Genomic DNA, 20,525 nt, shown 5'->3' with positions numbered 1-20,525 from the left:
GTCTCATTTCTCAAATTTTTACTTTACAAATTCAGCCAAATGCTAGATCTGTATCTCCAAAACAGTTCTTGAATATTCTTGTCTCCAGTGCCTTTGCTTATTCTGACATGCCCTTTCTTTCATTTCAACTTACCAAGACCTCTTTTGTTCTGCATCATTAGTTTCCTTCATGATTCTATTAAAAAATCATCATTTCTTATTACTCCTTTGGTGGAGTGTATATTATTTACATACTAATCATGTACTTGTATTTCCACCTTTGTTTTAGTCTCTGAACTACAATTAAATATGTATAATGTTCGCCATCTGTCTTTTGTTGTATTTTCCAAAATCATCACTTTCTGGAGGACGCTCATGAGCTAGTACTTATGAATAGTTTTCGTCTCATTCTTGCATATTTAAAGTACTTTTCTTTAGTTCTTAAAGGCCAGTGCTGCTGGATGCAAAATCCATGGCAATCACATTCTTTTCTTGCGTTCTTGAAAATGTTGCTCTGTTATCTGGTTATCAATAAATGTAATTATTTTTCCTTTGTAAATGACTGATATTTTTTGTGTAGAGGCTGAAAAAAGATTTCTTTATTTTAAAGTCTGATAATTTTACTAGGATATGTCTAATGGCTGAGCATTTTGACTCACTTAGGACTCTTCCAAAGGTAGGTTCAGTTCTTTTATTTTCAGAAAAATTTCCTGGAGTTAAAGTCTCCAAAATAAAGCATTAATTTTGTCTCATTATTTTGTTTTTTCCTATTTAAGGACTCCAATTGCACCAAAGTTGGATCTTTTTTACTTGTCTGGTATGGCTTTTACTTTCTCTTTAATGTGTTTAAACTTTTTATTTCATTATTTTTTTTTCATTCTCATCTACTATGTTCCTTAATGTACTTTCAGTTTTATCTCTTTGTCCTTGGTCATTTTGTATTTTCATTTCAGAATTGATTTTATTTTCTAACTTCTTTCCTTGGTCTTTCAATTTTTTCGTATATTTATCTGTTGATTGACCTTTAGATTTGAGATTCCAGGTTTCTTTCATATTTGCAATAGCTTGTTTGACTGCACTTAATTCATTTTAGAGTATTGTGTTACAGTTTTTGTTACTTTATTTTTTTGAAGAGTGGTTGGAATATTTTTTTCAGCTGAAACATTTTGATTCTCCTTCATTTTGTAGTAGCTTTGTATGGATATTTGGGTCGTTTTTTTTGTCCCCGATGAAATATATAGAATGTTGGATTTTCCTGGGCCAGCTGATGTGGGGAGGGTGGCAGAGTAGAAGGGCTTACTTGGTTTCTTAGTTCAAGAGTGTTTTCTGTTATTGGAACTGTGAAGAGCAACTTTTTAAATAAATGGTGCTTTTGGGGATGTCAGTTGGTTAGTTGATTGGTTTTCTGATTCTTTGATACCATTTTGTTTCTTGGGGTTTTTAAGTTCAATTTCTTTTCTTTTTTTTTTTTTCATGGCCAAACCTTCAAAGGATACCTTCCCCATTGTGTGTCTCTGTACTACAAGACTAACAACTTCTGAACCAGAATTCTTTTGGTGCCCCTTCCTTTCAACTCCCCAGGAACCAGTGCTATTATATCCACCAGATCTTCTATCCATTCTCTTTTCTTCTAAAGGAGATCACAGTTGATACTGTGTTTTGTAATGTGTACCTGACTCTTTACTTGGGTAAGGCCTCTAGGAGCTGGCTTTGATGGTTTCAGTGATTAATTTTCCCACTTATATGTAAATTAAAGTATATAGTAGTCTCTGTTGTCTAGTTAAGCTATAGCTGTAGGCTATAGGTAATTTTATTTACTCTCCCTGTTGATCTGAAAGCTTTTGTAGGATACCTGAAGAAATTCTGATTTAGGTGGCAACCATTATCTTACGGGTACTGGGAAGTCACACTTAGATCACTTTAACAAAATTTTTAGTACCTCTTTCACATAAGCTCCAAGTTAAATACTGAGGCCAAAAATATAAATACAAAGTAATGCTTGTATTTGTGTAACATTTTTAAGAATGACATAGAATGCATATAAAATATTACTTTATTCAGTATCTATGAGGTCAGTAGATAGTTCCCTGATTTTACAGATGAGGATGCTGAGGCTTAGAGGATAACAGCATAACATAACTGATTAACATAACTAGTTATTGATGAGTAAGATTCAACCCTAAGACTTAGTCTAAATCTGCTAAATCTCCCTGCTCCAGCAAAACGACATATCCTGTTTCACTTCATTCAATATTACTAGACGTTTATTGAGTGCCTTAGAATATACTGAGCTATATTGCAGGCACTGGTGATTCAGCACTGAACAAAATAGACAAAGCCCTATGCTTACAGAGCTTACAGTTTAGCAGTGATATTCTCCCCTTGTGCCAACCTGCCGATCTTTTGTTTTAACTTCTGGAATACTTTATTTGGCTTTGTAAAAATAATACTAGTCAAAGTCACTTATAGGACCTAATTATGTATATCATTTAACATAATTGTGATTTTAATAATGCCGCAAAAACTAGTTTCTTATACTCCAGTTATCTAGTTTATTGCTTATATACTATAACTTAAAAAAAAAAAAAAGAAAAAAGATTTAAGTGTGGGTTGCAAGTGAATTGTATACCACTGGTATTTCTACAACAAAGCTTGTTATATAGTAAAGATAGACATTACTGATTTTATTTTTTAAACTTTATATCAGTTAGTGTCTGTTGAGAACCATTTATGTCAAGGTTTGAAATAGAAAGCTCATCTTCTCAATTTAAGATATTTATGACTATACCATATAGTTTTAGAATGGTTTAAATTCCATGTTAAGCATTTCTGAGTGTTATAGTTTTCACTGATTTGCATTAGAGGTGAAGGATTTTATAACCTGCTTTCAAATAATAGAATCCCATTTAGGATTATTTTAGTACTTCATTAAGAAAATATAAAATAATCATTGTGCTATTTTTCATCATAGCTTGTTCATTTGGGCAAAGAAATGCTATTTTACACTCCCACATAGACCAGTATAAAATAGAGTGATCTGTATTTACTCAGTCAATTTTAATACAGATTTTTGAGCTACAAGGTAGCTGATTAGCACCCTCTGTTGGTCATTGTTAAAAGTTTGTCTGTTATATTTTTATCTTTTAAATTAGCATTTACAAGTCTCACTAAAGTAATACTCTAAACTAGGTTCATAAAAATAAGGTACATTATTATTTAGCTGTGCTTTTGTTTGGATAATTTTGTGGTTATTTGCTTTTTCCTCAGGCTGGCTCTCTAATTGTAGCATTTAGAATTGGCATTAACATTGCAAATTTTCAAAACAAGTATTTATTTAACTGTAGCAAACTATTAGCTACAGTAGCACATTATTAAACAGATAATGTTTGACAATTTTATTGTCAATTTGGATTAATTAGAAAACATCACATTTTAGCACCCTAAATAACAGTTTGAGGAGTCATTTGAATTGAAAATAATTTAAGCATCAGAAAAATGAAACTAAATTCGTTTGTCTCTCATTTTTTTAAAGACAGACTTAATTATTCTGTAAGATTATATCATTAACTGGATTTATATTATCGTTTGATAATATTTGTGTATAATACGTTTGTCAACCTGTCCTGGAAATGTCTATGCAAATAATTTATAATTACAGAGAAGAAAGCTATACTCTGCCAGTTGGTTGAATAGTTAGAGGGGAAAATTTTTTTCTTTTTGGTAAATATTCAGCAAGTTTGCTTTTGGTGTTTCTAGTGTTTCAGAATATCATTTGCCTGCCAAAGCCTCAAGTTTAATCCAATTTAATAATAGCTAATGGATCTCAACTTTAGCATAATCTATGACCAATTCCATAATACTCAGGTTACTTACAATATAAGAGCTTCCTTGTATTTTTTCACTGAAATAAGTATTTTAAACATTTATATCATCCATTGCTCATATAGAAGGTGTTTTCAGAAATATGACTTACAAATGCCAACCAACTGTGTTTATATTGTATTTTTTGTTCCAATTTGAGAAGATTTGTGTTTGATTTCTAGTGGACCTGTCAGTATATTATTTTCACCAAAATGTAGTGACTGTTCAATTGAATTTTTCACTCTATAATGAACCAGTAAGCAAGCTAATATTCTCCAACATGACAGACTAAACTGAAGTATAAAATGTGATTCAACAAATCATTATTGTGAAATAATCAGTGAGTACTTTTAATTTTCACTGAGTTAATTCCCTATTTTAACTTAAATACCAGTGTGGCCATGAAGTAATTAGATAGGATTCTGAGAATTTATGTCTTTAAGTCAACTACATTACTGTAGTTATACTTAGTAAGTGAGTCTGTAAATACCATATAAATGTCCCATAAAAGCTTATCAACTTAGGTATATTAGTAAATTATTTTAGCTCATTTGGAATTATTTCACCTATAATACTTATGTGCTTAATCCAATAAGAGAGTTAAAAAAAATAAGCTAATATTTCATTTTCAAATTTGGACACATGATATTGAATACATGCAATCTTTTTAACAAGCCTACTAAAATGCAATAAGATGGTGTCATAGTCTTCTGAAAATTAAATACACTTCAACTCCCACCCAATCTTTCTCTAAAAGCCCTCTTAGAAAATCAAACAGTATTCAAATAAAAAAATTTCTATCTTATGTATTTGAAGTACCTAATTAAATTAGCCAGCAGTTAATTAGCTAACCAATTTAAATAAAGACCAAAAAGAAGTGCAAAGAATACTCTTGGAAATATTGTTGTAGAAATGGAATGCTAATCTTTAAATGCAGGATATTAGGAAATAGTATATTGGAGAAAAATAGTCAAGGATGAGATTGATTTGGTCTAGTAGGAGATAACTATTTTGAAAGGGTTTTATTTTTATTTTTTTATAGTAAGGGTATATCTAAAGTCAATCTGAAAGTGCTTTACATCCCAAGAATATCCTTTGAGACTTTTTTCTATTGTCAAGGTAATATTTTCTTTTCTACCTCTTATTCTTTCCACCTTAATTTATTGTTTTAGTATATGCTTAGTTCTTTTGGACTTTCAAGAAAATGAAATATATTACTGCATGTAAGTATAGAACAGAGTAATTTTTTCGATATTTGTTATATTTTATAAGGATAAGGTACTCCTGGGCAGCAAGTTCATGATTGGGATGGTCATTAACTTTTCAACTATAATATGGTAAGCTAGAAATATATTTTATGAAATGATTATCCAAGATATTACACTTCCTGGGATCTGGACAAATATTGTACATCTTATTTATAAATGTAAGTAATCACAAAAGGCTTTCATTGTAGAGTAAGCTAATATGTAAGCATCAGGGAATGTAAAGCTTATATGAAAAATCAAAGAGAATAGCTCTATATATTTTTCTTAAAGCAGCTAGCTGTTGACTAAACATCTTAAAGTTTAAGTCAAGTTGTTTATATTAAGTGGAAGTCGTTATTATTCATGGATTTGTGTTTGCTTTTAATATTTAGACATTTGTGAAAGATTTAAAACAATTGCTTATTAGAAAAGATCTTTTTTTTTTTTCATTAAACTTTTTCCTTTTGACAGTGATGTGAATTTTGAAAGTAAAGAACGAACAGCATGTAAAGGAAAGATTGCCATATCAGGTATGCTACAGATGGATTGTTTTTATGTTGCCTAATACTATAAAGTAACTTTCTAGAGTTGGTGGGGTTTTTAATTCCCTGTGTCCATCCTCTTTCTTCATTTTATTTTGTATACCTCTATCAGAATATTTGTTCTAAAATACTGTTTTATCGTTATGTTCTGCATAATTCTTTACATACATATAGAATTTTACAAACAGTTTGAGAAAACTGTTTCATATATAGTGCATATATTATGCAGTTTTGCCCTCGGTGCAGCTTTGTGAAATATGTAGGGTAGGTCTCTTTTCTACCTACTCACAGGTTAAAAGACTGCTTGTAAGTGATTGAGCTGGGCTGCAAACTCAAGTCTTTTGACTATCCATTCCTTTTCCGCTCAGAAGTTTCAATAATATTTTTAATGTTTGTCTAGGCTAGAGAGTTCCATGAGGATTAGAGCTGTGTTTGTTTTGCTCATCACAATATACCCAGAAGCTCATGTAGTGCTTGCATATAGTAATTGCTCAGTGGATATTGACTGGATGGATGACTTCTTTGTTGCCCTATGGGCACATAGGATAAAGACCAAACCTTTCCCCCCCCAGCTTTCTATTCTGACCCAACTGTTTTTCTAGCCATGTCTTCCACTATTCCTATATGTAAGCTGTTTGTTTTAGTCAGACATTACTCTCCCTGTTTCATCAGCACACCCCATGCTCTTGAAATAACTATCTTGTCTTCAGGATCTGTTTACTCATCTATAAAGTCTTCCCTGTTATCATTCCAGCTGGAAATGAAGTTTCCCTTCTCTGAATTCCTAATGCAGTTAGGAGACCCTTTACCACTAGATGGCACTTAAGCTGTGTTGTCTCAGTTTCTCCAAAGTGTTTAAGGAAGCTAAAGACAATGGCTTAGAGATGCCACAGATTGAAGTGGATACATGACTGACTCGTGGGTATGCTAGTTAGATAATGTACCTTGCACAAAAATCTCATCAGTACCCTTTGGAAACAATAGACCTCCATCAGTCCTTAAGTAATAACTAGGGTTTTTTTTATTGGCCAAAAGCCTTGTTTCCTTCAAAGCTCCAGGGATCTGGCTGCTGCATTTCAGGCCCTGTCACTCACGGAACTGTTTTTAGATGTGTCTTTATGGATAAACAATTCTCATACAGGAAGGATAGACCTGAATTCCACATAGAATGTAATTGCCCTAAATCAGAGGAATTGCCCTTAGCCAAAAATTCATTAGAAAGATGACAGAACTATATAAAAATCAGTTGCTTGTTTTATAGTTATATTGTTTTAATCTTTCCAGTTATAAGACTGGAATAAAACATGTTTTATACCTCCTTGTAGCCTTTTGATGCCAAACATAATACAATTACCTAGTAGTTGTTCAATAGATAAAATATTATAGATCTTTAAAGGGGATTTTCTAAAAATACTTAAATGTAATCCTTCATTTTTTGCTTCCACTGTAATGCCACTCAGTATACAAATGAGATATGTTAAATTGCTATTAAAGACTCATGACAAGTAAGAGTTAACATCATTATCAATTTATAATAAATAGTTTATTGACTTGCAGTAATTCATGAAATTAGCATTAACTTTACGTTTAGAAGAATGCTTAAGTAAAAGCATTTAAAGTAAGAGAAAAGACCATTTTCCTGACCACAAATACTCATGTATAGAAATTAAATTTATTTCTGCATGTGTTCTTTCTTTCCAAGAGGTAATTTTAAATTAAATTAGGGAACTGAAAGTCTCAGAAAATGGGATACATATGTAATTTCATTTCATTTTTGTTTACTTAATTGTATCCTGTGTATTGGTAAAAATAAAAACAAAATTAAAAACGAATTCACCTTTATAAGTCTGTATTCTTTTGACATTAGGATGAAAATATGACTTTTGTTTTGATTAAAATGAATCATTTGCAACAAAAGTTTTATTAATGTTAATGAGATTGCATTGATTGCCAGGAGATACCTGGATTTTCCATTTCCAGCTTCACCATTCACTGGCCAGATCTTTATAAAAGTAAAAAGAATAATTGAAGCTTATCCTGATTATTTCTGCTGAATGTCAAATAATTGCATTGTGGTAATTGCCTGAGTTTACTCACTGACTACTAATTCAATGACTAAAGCCAAATCAGTCACAAAGTGCCTCAGTTTTCACTTTTGAAAATTATAATAGACAGACTTCTAAGGCCTGATAGCATCAAGTTAGCCATCCTATTATGACTCTCAGTTTACCATTGAAATGTCAGTGAAAACATAAAAAAAGACATAGGTAAGAGTACAGTAAACTAAAACTGAGTCAACCATTTGTGAGAATCAGGAAGGAATTTCTACTATTTGAAGCTGAATTAAGAAATGGTGGCTTAGACATCCTTTGGCATCTGATTGTACATGACCACCTGGGGAATAGAAAAGAAGTGTCTACCTTCTCTTGAGGCTCTGACATAGCTGGGTATGGGAAAGGGCAAGACTGACCACAGGCTATGGGTATAAGGTAAAAGAAGTCAGGGTCCATGTTCCTCCCAAGATAGTGTAAAGAGTTAATACCACCCTAGTAGAAACAGAACAGCTGTGAATAAGAACAGTTGTGAAATGAAATGAATCAGCAACTGTGGTCAAGGAAGAAGAAGCAGGCTCTTTGACAGGACATCAGCCAAGTGATAATTATAAAACAATAAAGGCAATCCCATTAAAATCAAGAACAAAATGACAATGTCTATTGTATTGATATAATTTAACACAGTTTTAGAAATTCCTAGCTAAATGGTAAGAATGAAAGATGAAACTACTGAAAACAAGTAGACAAGTTAAACACTATTTGAAGATAATTGATTACAGGCCTAAAAAGTCTAAGGAAATTTACTGACACACTATTTGAATTAATAAAGAATTCAGTAAAAATGGCTAGATTCAAGATAAATATACAAAAAGTGGTAGTTGCTCTAAAAACCAGCAATAACTAATTAGGAAACATGATGACAAAAAATATCTCCTTTACAATAAAAACAACAAAAACCAAAAACGTTAACTACTCCCAAGAATAGCTTTAATAAAAATGTAAGGGTAACTGCATTATGCTCCTCTGTAAAGACAATATTATAATGTTATCAATTCCCAAATTAATTTTGACAACAATTCTAATAAAACATATGAAGGGAATTTTGATAAAATATTCTAAAATTCAAAGAAATTAGTGAAAATAAGATGTTTCTGGAAGGATGTGTTTTAACAGATAGTATATTATAAAGGTTCAATGTTTATAATAGTATGGTATTGGTATTAGAATAGACAGTCATTAATAACTGATTTAATTAGATCCATAAATTACATAGCCAAGGAACAGACACTTAGAATGGCATATATTATAAAAGATGGCATCATTAAATCCATAGGGGAAAGAAGTCCTAATAGATATAAATGGAGCTGGAACCATTATTTTTATAAGAAGAACAATTATTTTTATCTCACAGAGGTAAAAATTCTCACATAGATTAAATAATTAACTTTTAAAAGTAGAAACTGTAAATAATATGTCAGAGAGAGAGAGAGAGAGAGAGAGAGAAAGAAAGAGAGAGAGAGAGAAATGGGCCATGGATAGATTCATTTACTGATTTGGCCAATAAAATATATTAACACTTTTCTTATTAATCAAAAAAATGCAAATTTAAACAATTAAATCCTGTCACTTGACTGTTAAATTGGTAAACATTCTTAAAATTATTGTTTGATAAGATATTTGTAAAGTGTTTAGCCTGGCATGTGGAGAGAGCTCAGTAGGTAATATTTTTATCAAAACTGCTAATAAGGCAGCAGTGGGAAGGGCATTCATACATACTTGCCTGGTTGGGTAGGGTAGGGATGAAGGAGTAATAAAACTTTTCTAGAAAGGAAATTGGAAATAAGTATTAAGAACCTTAAATAAGTATTAAGAACCTTAAAAATTGAATTCTAAACAAAAATGTAGACAAAGGATCATAGGATCTAAAAGCAAAGCACAACCTAAATATAGCTAAACAGCTTATGTTCATAAAGATTTGTAATTATCTGAAAGTGACATAATTAATAGGTTTGAAAAACATGCACATAAACTTCCTAAGTATAAAAGGGAAGTGTTTTAAACAGAAATTTTCCACAAAGTCTTGAGGTATTTATAAATTTTTTATATTCTGAATAATTAAAACTCTTAACATACAGTTTTTGTGATTAAAACTAACTTTACCACTTGAGATCTCTACTGTGCTACATTACACTGTAGCTGACACATCTTAATCTATTAGGTAGAATCTTGATCCTCTAACTTTGAAAATATATAAATAGCATAGGAATGTTAAGAAAATTGTCATTACTGTTAATCTAGTATTAAAAGTAAAGGAGAGAATGGAGGAAATTAGGAAAATTTTGATTGTCAAAGCTCTAGATTAACTCTGGAAGATCATTTACACAATTAGAGTTTGAAGAATGTATGAAATGAAGGAAAATATGTTCAAATCACTTTTAGAACATGTGCCCCTTTCTTGGTCTGAGAGAAGCAATAAATTCCTCTTTTTAGCTTTATTTCTTAAGGGAAATGTGAATTTGTAACATGAATATACAAAGATCTGTGTATTCTTTTGTAGACAAGTTAAATCTTAGTAGAGAGAGTTTAGATCCGTTTGTCAAAAGCTTGGATCTCTCCCCAAAACCAGTGTGGTCTTAGACGTCACTTAATAGTGGGCAAAAGTTCTAAAGTCCTTTCTGCCTCTACTGTTCTGTGATTTTGAAATGTATATAACTACTTTTGCTGCTACTATTTATCCAAAATAGAAAATCAACCCTGGCTTCCTCATAATTCACCTATTTAAAAAACACAAATCACAAAATGAAAATATTATGGCATAAGTTTGTTATAGACTTCACTTATTATTAATAAGTTAATTTCTTGAGTAATGGTGCATTCTTTGTTTTAGTTTATTATTTAAATAAATATAACAGATTTTGTATTTCTAGTCTAAGCTTTTTTTTTTAGAGGAAGTATCTGTGTTAGAATATTTAAATAAAAAATTTTAATTGGTTTTTATGATCAGAATCTATTATGGAATTCAGAGGTTTATTTCACTCTAAGAAATGAAATTTACCAAAATTATTACTTATCAATTTTTCCCCTCTTTGTAGATATTCGAATACCACTGATGTGGAAAGACTCTGATCACTTCAGCAATAAAGAACGTATGTATGATTTTAATTTGTAATTTGAATCTTTTCCTTAATGTATAGTTAATTTGTGATTATTGGGAGAAAAAGTTGCTTCCACACTGAAATGAATTGATGTCATTTGACAGAATAAGCAAAATCTTGCTGAACTGTTTTTTTCCTAATTTTTAGTATAAATATGTTACAATTGCTTGATACTAATTAAGGGAATGAATATGTATTAGTCTTTTAGTTGTTGATAGGAACCTTTGCAAGGACAGTATGTGACAAGTTGTAAGGAAAGGGAAGTGTAAAACAAAAGAAAATGTTTAAGGAGTGAAGGTAAAGGCAACTTTTCTTCTATTGACCAAAACCCTGGATATCTTTTCTGCCTTGTTTTGTTACTTCAGATTATTTAACAGGATATAAAAGAGAAAGATTTTTAGCTTGATCTTATTTTCTTTTTCCCCTTCATCATTTTATGGCTTTATATAGTCTTTACAAATCCATGTAATGCTTAGGTCATAGAAATTAACCTCAAATAATTTCTAGCTGTTTGAGGCAAAGCAGTAAAGATATGATAATCCTTTATCGTTCTTGTCTGTTGTGATACCATTGTTACTCATACTTTAAAAACTGAATCATATTGAACATAATTAGTTTTATACGAAGAATCCAAAATCAGGTTAGTATATTTGTTATTCAATTAGGAAATATAATTTACAAAAGAATACATGTGGGAATTAAGTACATCTGATTATTATAGAGATTAACTTTTTTGAAGAGTTACATCTTTTCAATAATAAGGATTTAGCCCTTTAATCACCTACTACTTTTAAAAAACATCACCATATTAAAAGGCCCTGCAGCTCTGCTTTTTTGTGTTCACATGTCTACTTTTTATTGTTTTCGTGGTTTCCTCCCTTGCTGTTAGTTTAGTGGAAAATGTTTTGCTGTTGTTAACGTGCCGGGTCTTAACTTCTTATAATAGAAAACTTTTTTTTCTTAAATAGATTTGGAAACCAAAATGACAAAGGTAATATGAGTGTGTATGTGTGTGTGTGTGTTACACACACACACACACACACACACACACACACACACACACACATACACATAATAACTTTGCTGTTAATTAAAGCTTAAACAGTTTTCTAGGGATAAAATTTATGAGTTTGGTGGTCATTTTAGACTACTGAGAGGCCTATATTTTTAGCTTTATTTTCTGATATTCCCTAGTTTAATTATTGTAGTTGGGTAGGGTATTAACATACACTGACAAAACAATCACTATAAAAAGTTAAGGATTGCAGTGTACAGTGTCTATAAATAAGAATCTATTAACAAATATTTAGCTAATTTTTTTTCATTTTCAAGTAAATTTTAACATAATATAGGCTTGATTTATCACATGCTAAATGGCTTAAATGTTTTTTTTTCTCTAGGATCACCGCGCTATGCCATTTTTTGTTTATTCAAAATGGGAGCTGAAGTTTTTGATACTGACATGATGATTGTGGATAAAACAATTACAGATATATGTTTTGAAAATGTAACCATATTGTAAGTATTATTTATCTTTAGAGAATGAAAATAATCTAAAATTCTTTTTTAAAGGTGGGTACGATTATTGGGTCTTTGGATTATTTTTGAAGCATTAAGATGTTTAAATGTTTAAATTGATTTTCAAAGTTACTTTATTCAAAAGAAGTCCATTTCTACATTTAAAATTTTCCAACTTAAAGTAAATGGAAATCATGTAATATTAGTAATAAGCGTTTGACTCATTACATATTATAAATTTTTTTAAGTTTTGCAAATGTTTATAGTTCATTTATTTGCTAAGCCATGAATACAGTGGAATCTCATTATAACATTATTGTGTACAGAATGCGTTTGCGAATAAAACAGGTTTTGATATCTTATAGAGGAGATTTAGTTACAGAAATACCAAATTAGTATTACAACTTTACTTATAAGATAGTCCTGAAATATGTGCCGTAGAAAAAGCACTTTAGTAAAATTTCAAGATGTTCTTTTTCTTATGGTGCACTTCTTTCATGTACTCCAAAACAATAAAACATTGGGTGATCCTCAGGGCTGTTTTTATTGCGTCTGCTTTTTTACAGGCTCATTTTATTGTGGTCATAATGCAACACCAGAAAGAACTCCTCAGGTAGCCATAGAAATCATTTTTAACTAACATAAGTTTTTCCTGGCCTCTTTTAAAGGTTATGTTGGCCTAAGTAGTGTATGATTTGTATTTCCTTTAGAGTTTTAAAGACACTATCTTCATATCTAAATATTAATAGCTATTTAACTATTAAAATAAAGTCAGTATACATGACTTTTGCCATTTTCAGCTATGGAGCAATACAGTTGAGATTTAAGAGTACTAGTGTTGCCACTCACATAACATTAAAAAAAACTATTGCAAACCATGTTTTGTGGCTTCTGTCCAGTGTCCCATAAGTAATTGCATAGCACAGAAAAATAAAATACATTGTTCTGTATTATTAGAAGTAGTGTGGGCCCTCTTACAAGCTCTGTTGAACCAAAGCAATTTATTTAGGATCCCCAAAATGTTTACATAATTGAGACTAAAAAAATAATTTCTGTTAGTTACCTAAATACATTTATTTCCATTATCAACGGTTGCTAATAAACTTTTTCCTATCAAAATCATCTGTTAATGGGCTCTTTTCTTCATGTCATTGCTATTGTTTGTTTTACCACAAAGGCAAAAATCATATATTTTTCTCCAGGGACAGAACAATGTAAGTTTCTTGGAAAGACAACACATGATTTATAATTTTTTAAAAATTCTGTAAATATTTTAAATTGTTCTAAAAATAAGTGCAGTCAGATGTTCTAAATGTTGTTTAAAAATGTGCCTTTTGTTATGATTGTTTTTAATAAGTATTCAATATTTATGAATCTCTGGTTTTCTTCTAAATATTGACATTTGTTAGTCATTACCAGGAATATTGTATGTTTAAAAGTTGCCAAATAATAAACTATAAAAATATCTGGAAGTTATTCCTTGGATTTATCCAAACTTTGGATTGGCCATTTAAATCTTAAAAAGTCTGTGCTGCATTTTTAAAATCTCTGAGGCTGATGGATTGTCTTTGGGTAATATCTACTGCTGATGGACCTGTTTTGCCATTTTAAATATATTTTATTATTAGTAACACCACCACAGTCTTTTATGGAAGGGCAGTTAATTGTGTCTGAAAAAGGGCAAAGCCAATCTTAGTGTTTGCTAAAATTGCAGAATTTCTGCATACTGGTTTAATAAATATTTGAGTACCTTTTATGCTAGTTTTAGAATACAAAGATTACCAGCACTGACCTTCAAGTTCATACCTTGAGTCTATCTTTTTATGTTATTTTTTGTTTGTTTTTCTCTTATATAACTAAATATTGAAATGTTATTTTAGAGTTATTAGGTGTACAGGTGGGACAGGTTGTGGGGGGAGTTACTGGCACAGTGGTTAAGTGGACTGTAAGTGACTATGAAAAAGAAATGAAAACTAAAGTTTTTAACAGAAGAAACCTTTGGGGTTTTTTCGTTTTGTTTTCTTTCCTTTTTGTTTTCAAACCACTTTCTTTTGGAAGAATAGTCATTTCAGGAAATCACACATATAATGTAAACACCTTAAAAATAGCTGTATTAAAGGAATGCCAAGGAGAAATAGCATTGGCAACAAAATAACCAGGACATTTTATTCTTTTTCTTTAAGTAATATGCCTTTACATATTGTTTAAATTGAGTTAAGACCTATCTACTTTAGAAGCCAGTACCTCTGGAAGTTGTAGTGACTCAGGTCATTTAGATACTAAATAAGTGCTGGGAGATTCTGTCTCATTAACATACATTAACATAAACCTATTTCAAATGCTGATTTCAAGTGTATGAAAACATCAGAGGATGTTATAATTTTATTTCCTTTTGAGTTAAATTTCTAACATTTTGAATGCCCTTGTTTTTAGTAATGAAGCAAGGCCAGACTTTCAGATAAAGGTGGAATTATATAGTTGCTGTACAGAAGAATCTTCTCTAACCAACACACCAAAAAAATTAGCTAAGAAACTGAAGACCTCTATAAGTAAAGCTACAGGAAAGAAAATAAATTCATTTCTTCAAGATCATGAAACATGCTTGTCCTTCAGTCCTGCTGTTTCGTAAGTTTCTAATGCAATATTTATAGTGACGGTATAATTATATATTTGTGACATTTTAAAGTATTGTATGTGGAGTGTATGTTTATATTTTAAAAGGAAAAAACATCCTGAAGCAGAAACAAAACTTGGTTGTCTGACATTTACCCAGCTGAGGTAGCTGTAATACCTTACTTTGAAAGTAGGAAGTTGAGTTGAGTGACAGTTTGTTTTTAGTGATTTTGGAATTCCAGTATCTACCAGAAAGATGAAATGTTTTTCTTGAAAAGGGACTTTATATGTCAAAGTATTTGCTACATATCAGCCTGCTAATTGGATTTCTATATTTATGTCATGCTTTATTCATATAGATTTAAAAAAAAAATATTTTACCTCTGTAACAAAACCGCATTACCATTATCATACCTAACAAAATAAAAAAATGTCTTTAATATCTTCTGATATCTAGTCTGTATTCAAATTGCCCCAATTCTGAAAAAGTCCTCTTGTGGTTTGTTTGTGCAAATCAGGATCCAAACAAATTCTACAATGTTTCGTTTAAGTGAGTCTTTTAAGTTTTTTTAATCTTTAACAATTTCCTATCTGCTTTTTTCTTGCCATTATTTATTGAAGAAACCAGATCTTGTGGAATTTTCCATATTTTGAATTTAGCTGATTGTATCTTTGTGGGTTTTTTTAAAACATCTTTTCCTATCTTCTGTTTTCCTATACCTAATAGCTACACCTAGAAGACTGATTAGATTCAGGTTCTCATTTATGGCAATAATACTTCGTATTGATTATATGTGCTTCCTACTGTCTCGCATTAGGAGCCCTTGTTCTACTTTAAGTCATGTTAAAATTGATCAGTGGGTTCAGGTGTTGCCAGCCTGATTTATCCATTATAAAGTTCCCTATCAATCTTTTGTCTAATGGTTTTAGAAGCCATTGCTGATCATTTATTATTTTATTAGGGATTATAATTTGGTTACTTGCTAAATTTATCCTGCATTTTTTTTTAAGTTATCTTTTTTCATTGAGGTATAACTGAAATATATTATTTTAGTTTCAGGTGTACAGCATAATATTCAATATTTCTACATATTGCAAAATGATTACCACAATAAGTCTAATTAACATCTGTCCCCATACATAGTTACTGAATTTTTTTCTTATGATGAGAACTTTTAAGATTTACTCTCTTAGCAACTTTCACATATGCAATACAATATTGTTACTTATAGTCACCATGGTGTGCATTACATCCCGTGACTTAACTTTATAACTGGAAGATTATACCTTTTGACCCCCTTTACCCATTTTGCCCACCCCACCCCACACCTTATCTTCTACCTCTGGCAACCACTAATCTGGTCTCTGTATCTATGAAATCAAGCTCATAGATTCGGAGACAGGTCTTATATGGGGAAATAGTAACAATTGATTCTCCTTTAAAGTCGGTAGGATCTCCTTTTGTGACCTAGCCTCCAGCATTCTTTCAGTAGAATCACAATTCTAAATGCAGCTTGGTTTTGGGCATATGTTGCCCTCATTTGACCCTGTAACCATGCTCAAGATAGATCATTATCTTTAACATTATCCCAGGGATAAAAAGTAGTTAAATCTCTCTCCATCGTATTAGCGTCAGAAGTCTCTTTCATTGGTGGGAGTTACCAAAAAAGACATGGTTTCTGTCCTGGTAAAATTCTCAAAAATCTGCGGAGGAAGCTTGATAATCATTGTCTTTGGAGATGAAGTGGAGCACGCTGATCACCTATAACCTCCTTCAGTCAGGACAAGACTATTTCTATGTCAAATGTTGTACAATGAATATTCAAATATTTAAATGTCTCCTCATCATAATTCTGTTCATCTCACATGCTGAGATGGTTTCTTTCCATTCCAACATCACCATCTTGCTTTTACGTTATTATGTAGTTTTTGGAGAGGAGAAAGAAATTTAGGAGAGAACTGAGTACGTGAGTATCTGATTCAGTTGGGATCTAAGAAGAGTCCAATTATTTAATTTTTAAAATTAAACTCATTGGGGTGACATTGGTTAATTAAATTAAATAAGATTCCAGTGTATAATTCTATAACACGTAATCTGTATATTGCATTGTGTTCACCACCAAAAGTCAAATCTCCTGCATTTTTTTTTAAACCTAGAATTCTCTCAAAGGAGAACTTCCCTTCACGAACTCTGTGGATATAAATGCAAAAAAAAAAAAAAAGAAAGATGAAAGAAAGGAAAGAAAAAAAATTTAATTGTTTCTTTTATTTATCCAATTTTAGAATAATTTGATATCCTAGCAACCATGGAGGTGATCAGTGTTTTGCTTTAACTCTTTAATTTTTATCTATTAGTGTTTTAATCTATTGTAGTTATTATTTTCTTTGAAGCCAAATGGTCTCATCTTTGATTACTGGTAAACTTTCAAGTTGACTCCTGCATGTTTTTGATACAACCTAATCTCTGACAGCTTCTTTGCTTTCTGACACAAGATGTTCCATGTTCATCTTGTACTTTCTGCCCAGATTTAGAATTATCATTTTTTTGAGAATCCCTGGTTTCTTTCAGATACTTTCTTTAAACATTGTGTTTGTTGCTTCACAAATATTTTTATGTTTATGTTTCTTGAGAAAACTGTTGATGAGGCTACATTGCTAGAATTTCTTTGCATGTCAGTAGAGTTGGCTCTTCAGCATGCCAGTAATTTTACTATAATTACAAAAAGCAAAATATTTTAGGTATAGATCCTGGAAGTATCAATCATCAGAGTGTAATTAAGTAACTCTTTTCATGTCAGATATATTTCGTGAGGAAAATGCCTTGGGACTCTAGCATTGTGGCTTTCAGTCTATTTTGCTTGAGAACCCTTTCTAAGTACATTTTAATTTTACATCATGACTGAGTGCACAACTACATAAGCAGAGTTCATAAAGCAATACTTAGCCCTTGCTATTTATAATATAGTTATCAGACTCTTTTATTCTAGTTATTTTCAGTTTTTAGAATAATCTGTGAATGATTAAGTTGATTTCATGATCTATAAATGGGTCCCATCCTCTGAAAAACAGTCATGGAAAATATTCTATGCTAATATAAATGTCATTAAAAAAGAGGAAGAGGACCCTTTAATTTTCTTCCTTTAAAATTAAGTCTATCTTAAAACTTTTTTTAGGTTAAGATTATATCAAGTATTTGCTGAAAAGATGCTTTAATTCAACCATAAGGTAATGGAACCCTTTCTTTTTGATGATTAAATGAGCAATTATATTTCTAAGTTGAAACATAGATTTTAGAACTGAAAGAGACCTTGGAGGTAATTACTGAGTTCAGTAGTTTTAAAACTTTTTTTAAGCAGCAAATTCCTTATTTAAAAAATGACAAGACTAGTTGTGTTCTGGACATTACATTATTCCCAAGGCCTCTCTTTTCTCATATGAAAGGTGAGGATGCTTAGACACAGTTTTTTTTAGAAGGATCCTTAGAGACATTTTTAGTGTTTCATATGCTTTTAAAGCATATAAAAACAATGAGTGGACCTCTCAGTTTTAAAATTTTATCATTTGACAGTGAATATTTCAATTTTTTATCCTGTCATTTATTTGTGTGACCCAGGGCAGATTAATTTACTTTCTAGGTTTTTGTTTTTCCCTCTGTAAAATGAGACTATTAATCATGTAATCATATCTAACTCCATATGATATTTATGAGATTCAAAAAGATAATTCATGAACTTGGTATTATAGTAAGCATTTAATAAATGTAGCTCTTACCATTGTTACTATTTTTAATGTTCTGAGACCATACTTTTTTTTCAAATTCATGCTGAAACATTGCAGTTTAGAAAATTTGACAAAATTTGATATAAATTGTAGACAGATATTTTAAAATTTAAAATAATGTTTATAATTTCAAAGAAGATAATATAAGTGATGTTAGAACTTGTATTTAACCTATATTCCTCTTCGAAGCCTCGAAGAATTTTTGAGAATAACATTATTGGTATTAAGTTTTTTTTAATAGAGATTAACATCTTTGTCTTGAAGTATTCATTCTCCTATTTAGATTTGTCATTCTACTTGCTCTATACCTGAATTCATGCACTGATTTTCTTTTTTTTTTAATTAATTAATTAATTTTTTATAATGACATTGGTTAACAAAATCCAATAAGTTTTCAGCTATACATTTTAACAGTAAGGCATATATGTATTTACATTGTATGTTCACCTCCTATAGTCAGATTTCTTTCTGTCACCACCTATTTGACCCCTTTTATCCCATCTACATCCCCTCACTACTGATTTTCTTTCTTAACATTTCCCGTGAAACTTACCTACCATTTGTTTATTTATACCATTAAAGTTGGTCAAAAGATAGAATAAAACCTTTTACAACATTTCAAATCGTGTTCTCCTAATACCAGCATACTATAGAGCTTCTGGTCTGAATCTAGAGTATATGAGGTTAAACTCATAGCCCATGACAGCTCTTACCTGATACTGATATTTCCTTAACTGACCACTTCAGCACCATGATGAGTTTGAAAATAAAATTAGTATTAAAAAGGGGATCAGTTTTATTTCTTTAATAGTGATCTAGTTCAATGAGAAAATTCCTAATACAGCTTTTAATTTTTAGCCAAAATCAGCATAAAGGATTAAATTTAGGCAATATATATTTTATCTAGTAATATGGCATGTGACCAAATACAGCTGTTCTTCCTGACAAAAGAGAGCACTTTTTCGGGTTACCATTTAAAGTAGTTATTTGTTTTCTCATAACATTTTTGGATACCTCCCCCCCAAATGTTATAACAATTGGCCTATTTGATTTTAAAAAATGTAGCCGATTAAACTTTTGGGAACTCAATATTAGGGTTGGCCAAAGGAATGAGTGTAATGTTTTAGGAAGAAAATGTTATCCTGACAAGAATGTTTTAAAAATGAGATCATTGTTGGTTTTGGAAGCATTGCCATTGTAATTAGTCATGGTTTAAAAATGAAGTAACTTGAAATATCATCATAAAGTATTGTTTGATCTGAAAGAAGACAGTGAACATTTTTGGTAATTTTTAGCATGCTCCCTTATGTGATTCATTTATTCATTTGATTTGTGGAATTTAGCTTACTGAATTCCTTTAGCTAGATTTTTCCCAGTGCTTCTATAGCTGAATTAACTATTTTATGCTTTTTAAGAACTATATAGTACATTTTTCTTCATTGTGTAAACATACGTTGTTTTAAACAGTCATCTTGTGAAAACTGGTAAAATCGAGAGTGATTATTTACTTGACAAAATGGTGTATAATTTTTTTTTAAAAAGCCACTATATTACATTTTAAATTAGGTTCAAGTTACATGTATACTAACTCTCGTGCAGAATAAGTGGATTATTTATGTTCTGAGGAACAAGGGTGTTAATGGTTTGGTACTGTGAAAGATGACTCAGCATTCAAACATAACTAAGGAATTACTCAGCTGTTGAGTATAATTAATTTATTCATTTAATGATCTTAGAAATGATTATTCAGCAGTTACATCGTGTGGTATGTTGGTT

The 20,525-nt window shown here is 30.7% G+C and overlaps 1 protein-coding gene across 2 annotated transcripts in view; it reads left to right on the top strand.

The window, feature by feature from the left end:
- RTKN2 (rhotekin 2) overlaps positions 1–20,525 on the top strand; it is a 63,856-nt gene that overhangs the window by 8,769 nt on the left and 34,562 nt on the right. For both annotated transcript variants that reach the window (XM_011370228.2, XM_011370227.2), the window contains 4 exons: positions 5,559–5,617; positions 10,776–10,829; positions 12,239–12,356; positions 14,790–14,981. In XM_011370228.2, the coding sequence (XP_011368530.1) occupies positions 10,793–10,829; positions 12,239–12,356; positions 14,790–14,981 (347 nt within the window). In that variant the 5' untranslated portion in view covers positions 5,559–5,617; positions 10,776–10,792. The remainder of the gene's footprint in view (positions 1–5,558; positions 5,618–10,775; positions 10,830–12,238; positions 12,357–14,789; positions 14,982–20,525) is intronic.

This window comes from Pteropus vampyrus, unplaced genomic scaffold, assembly GCF_000151845.1.
Source record: "Pteropus vampyrus isolate Shadow unplaced genomic scaffold, Pvam_2.0 Scaffold165, whole genome shotgun sequence".
Classification (NCBI taxonomy): domain Eukaryota; kingdom Metazoa; phylum Chordata; class Mammalia; order Chiroptera; family Pteropodidae; genus Pteropus; species Pteropus vampyrus.
This window is presented reverse-complemented; position numbering and strand designations above follow the sequence as displayed.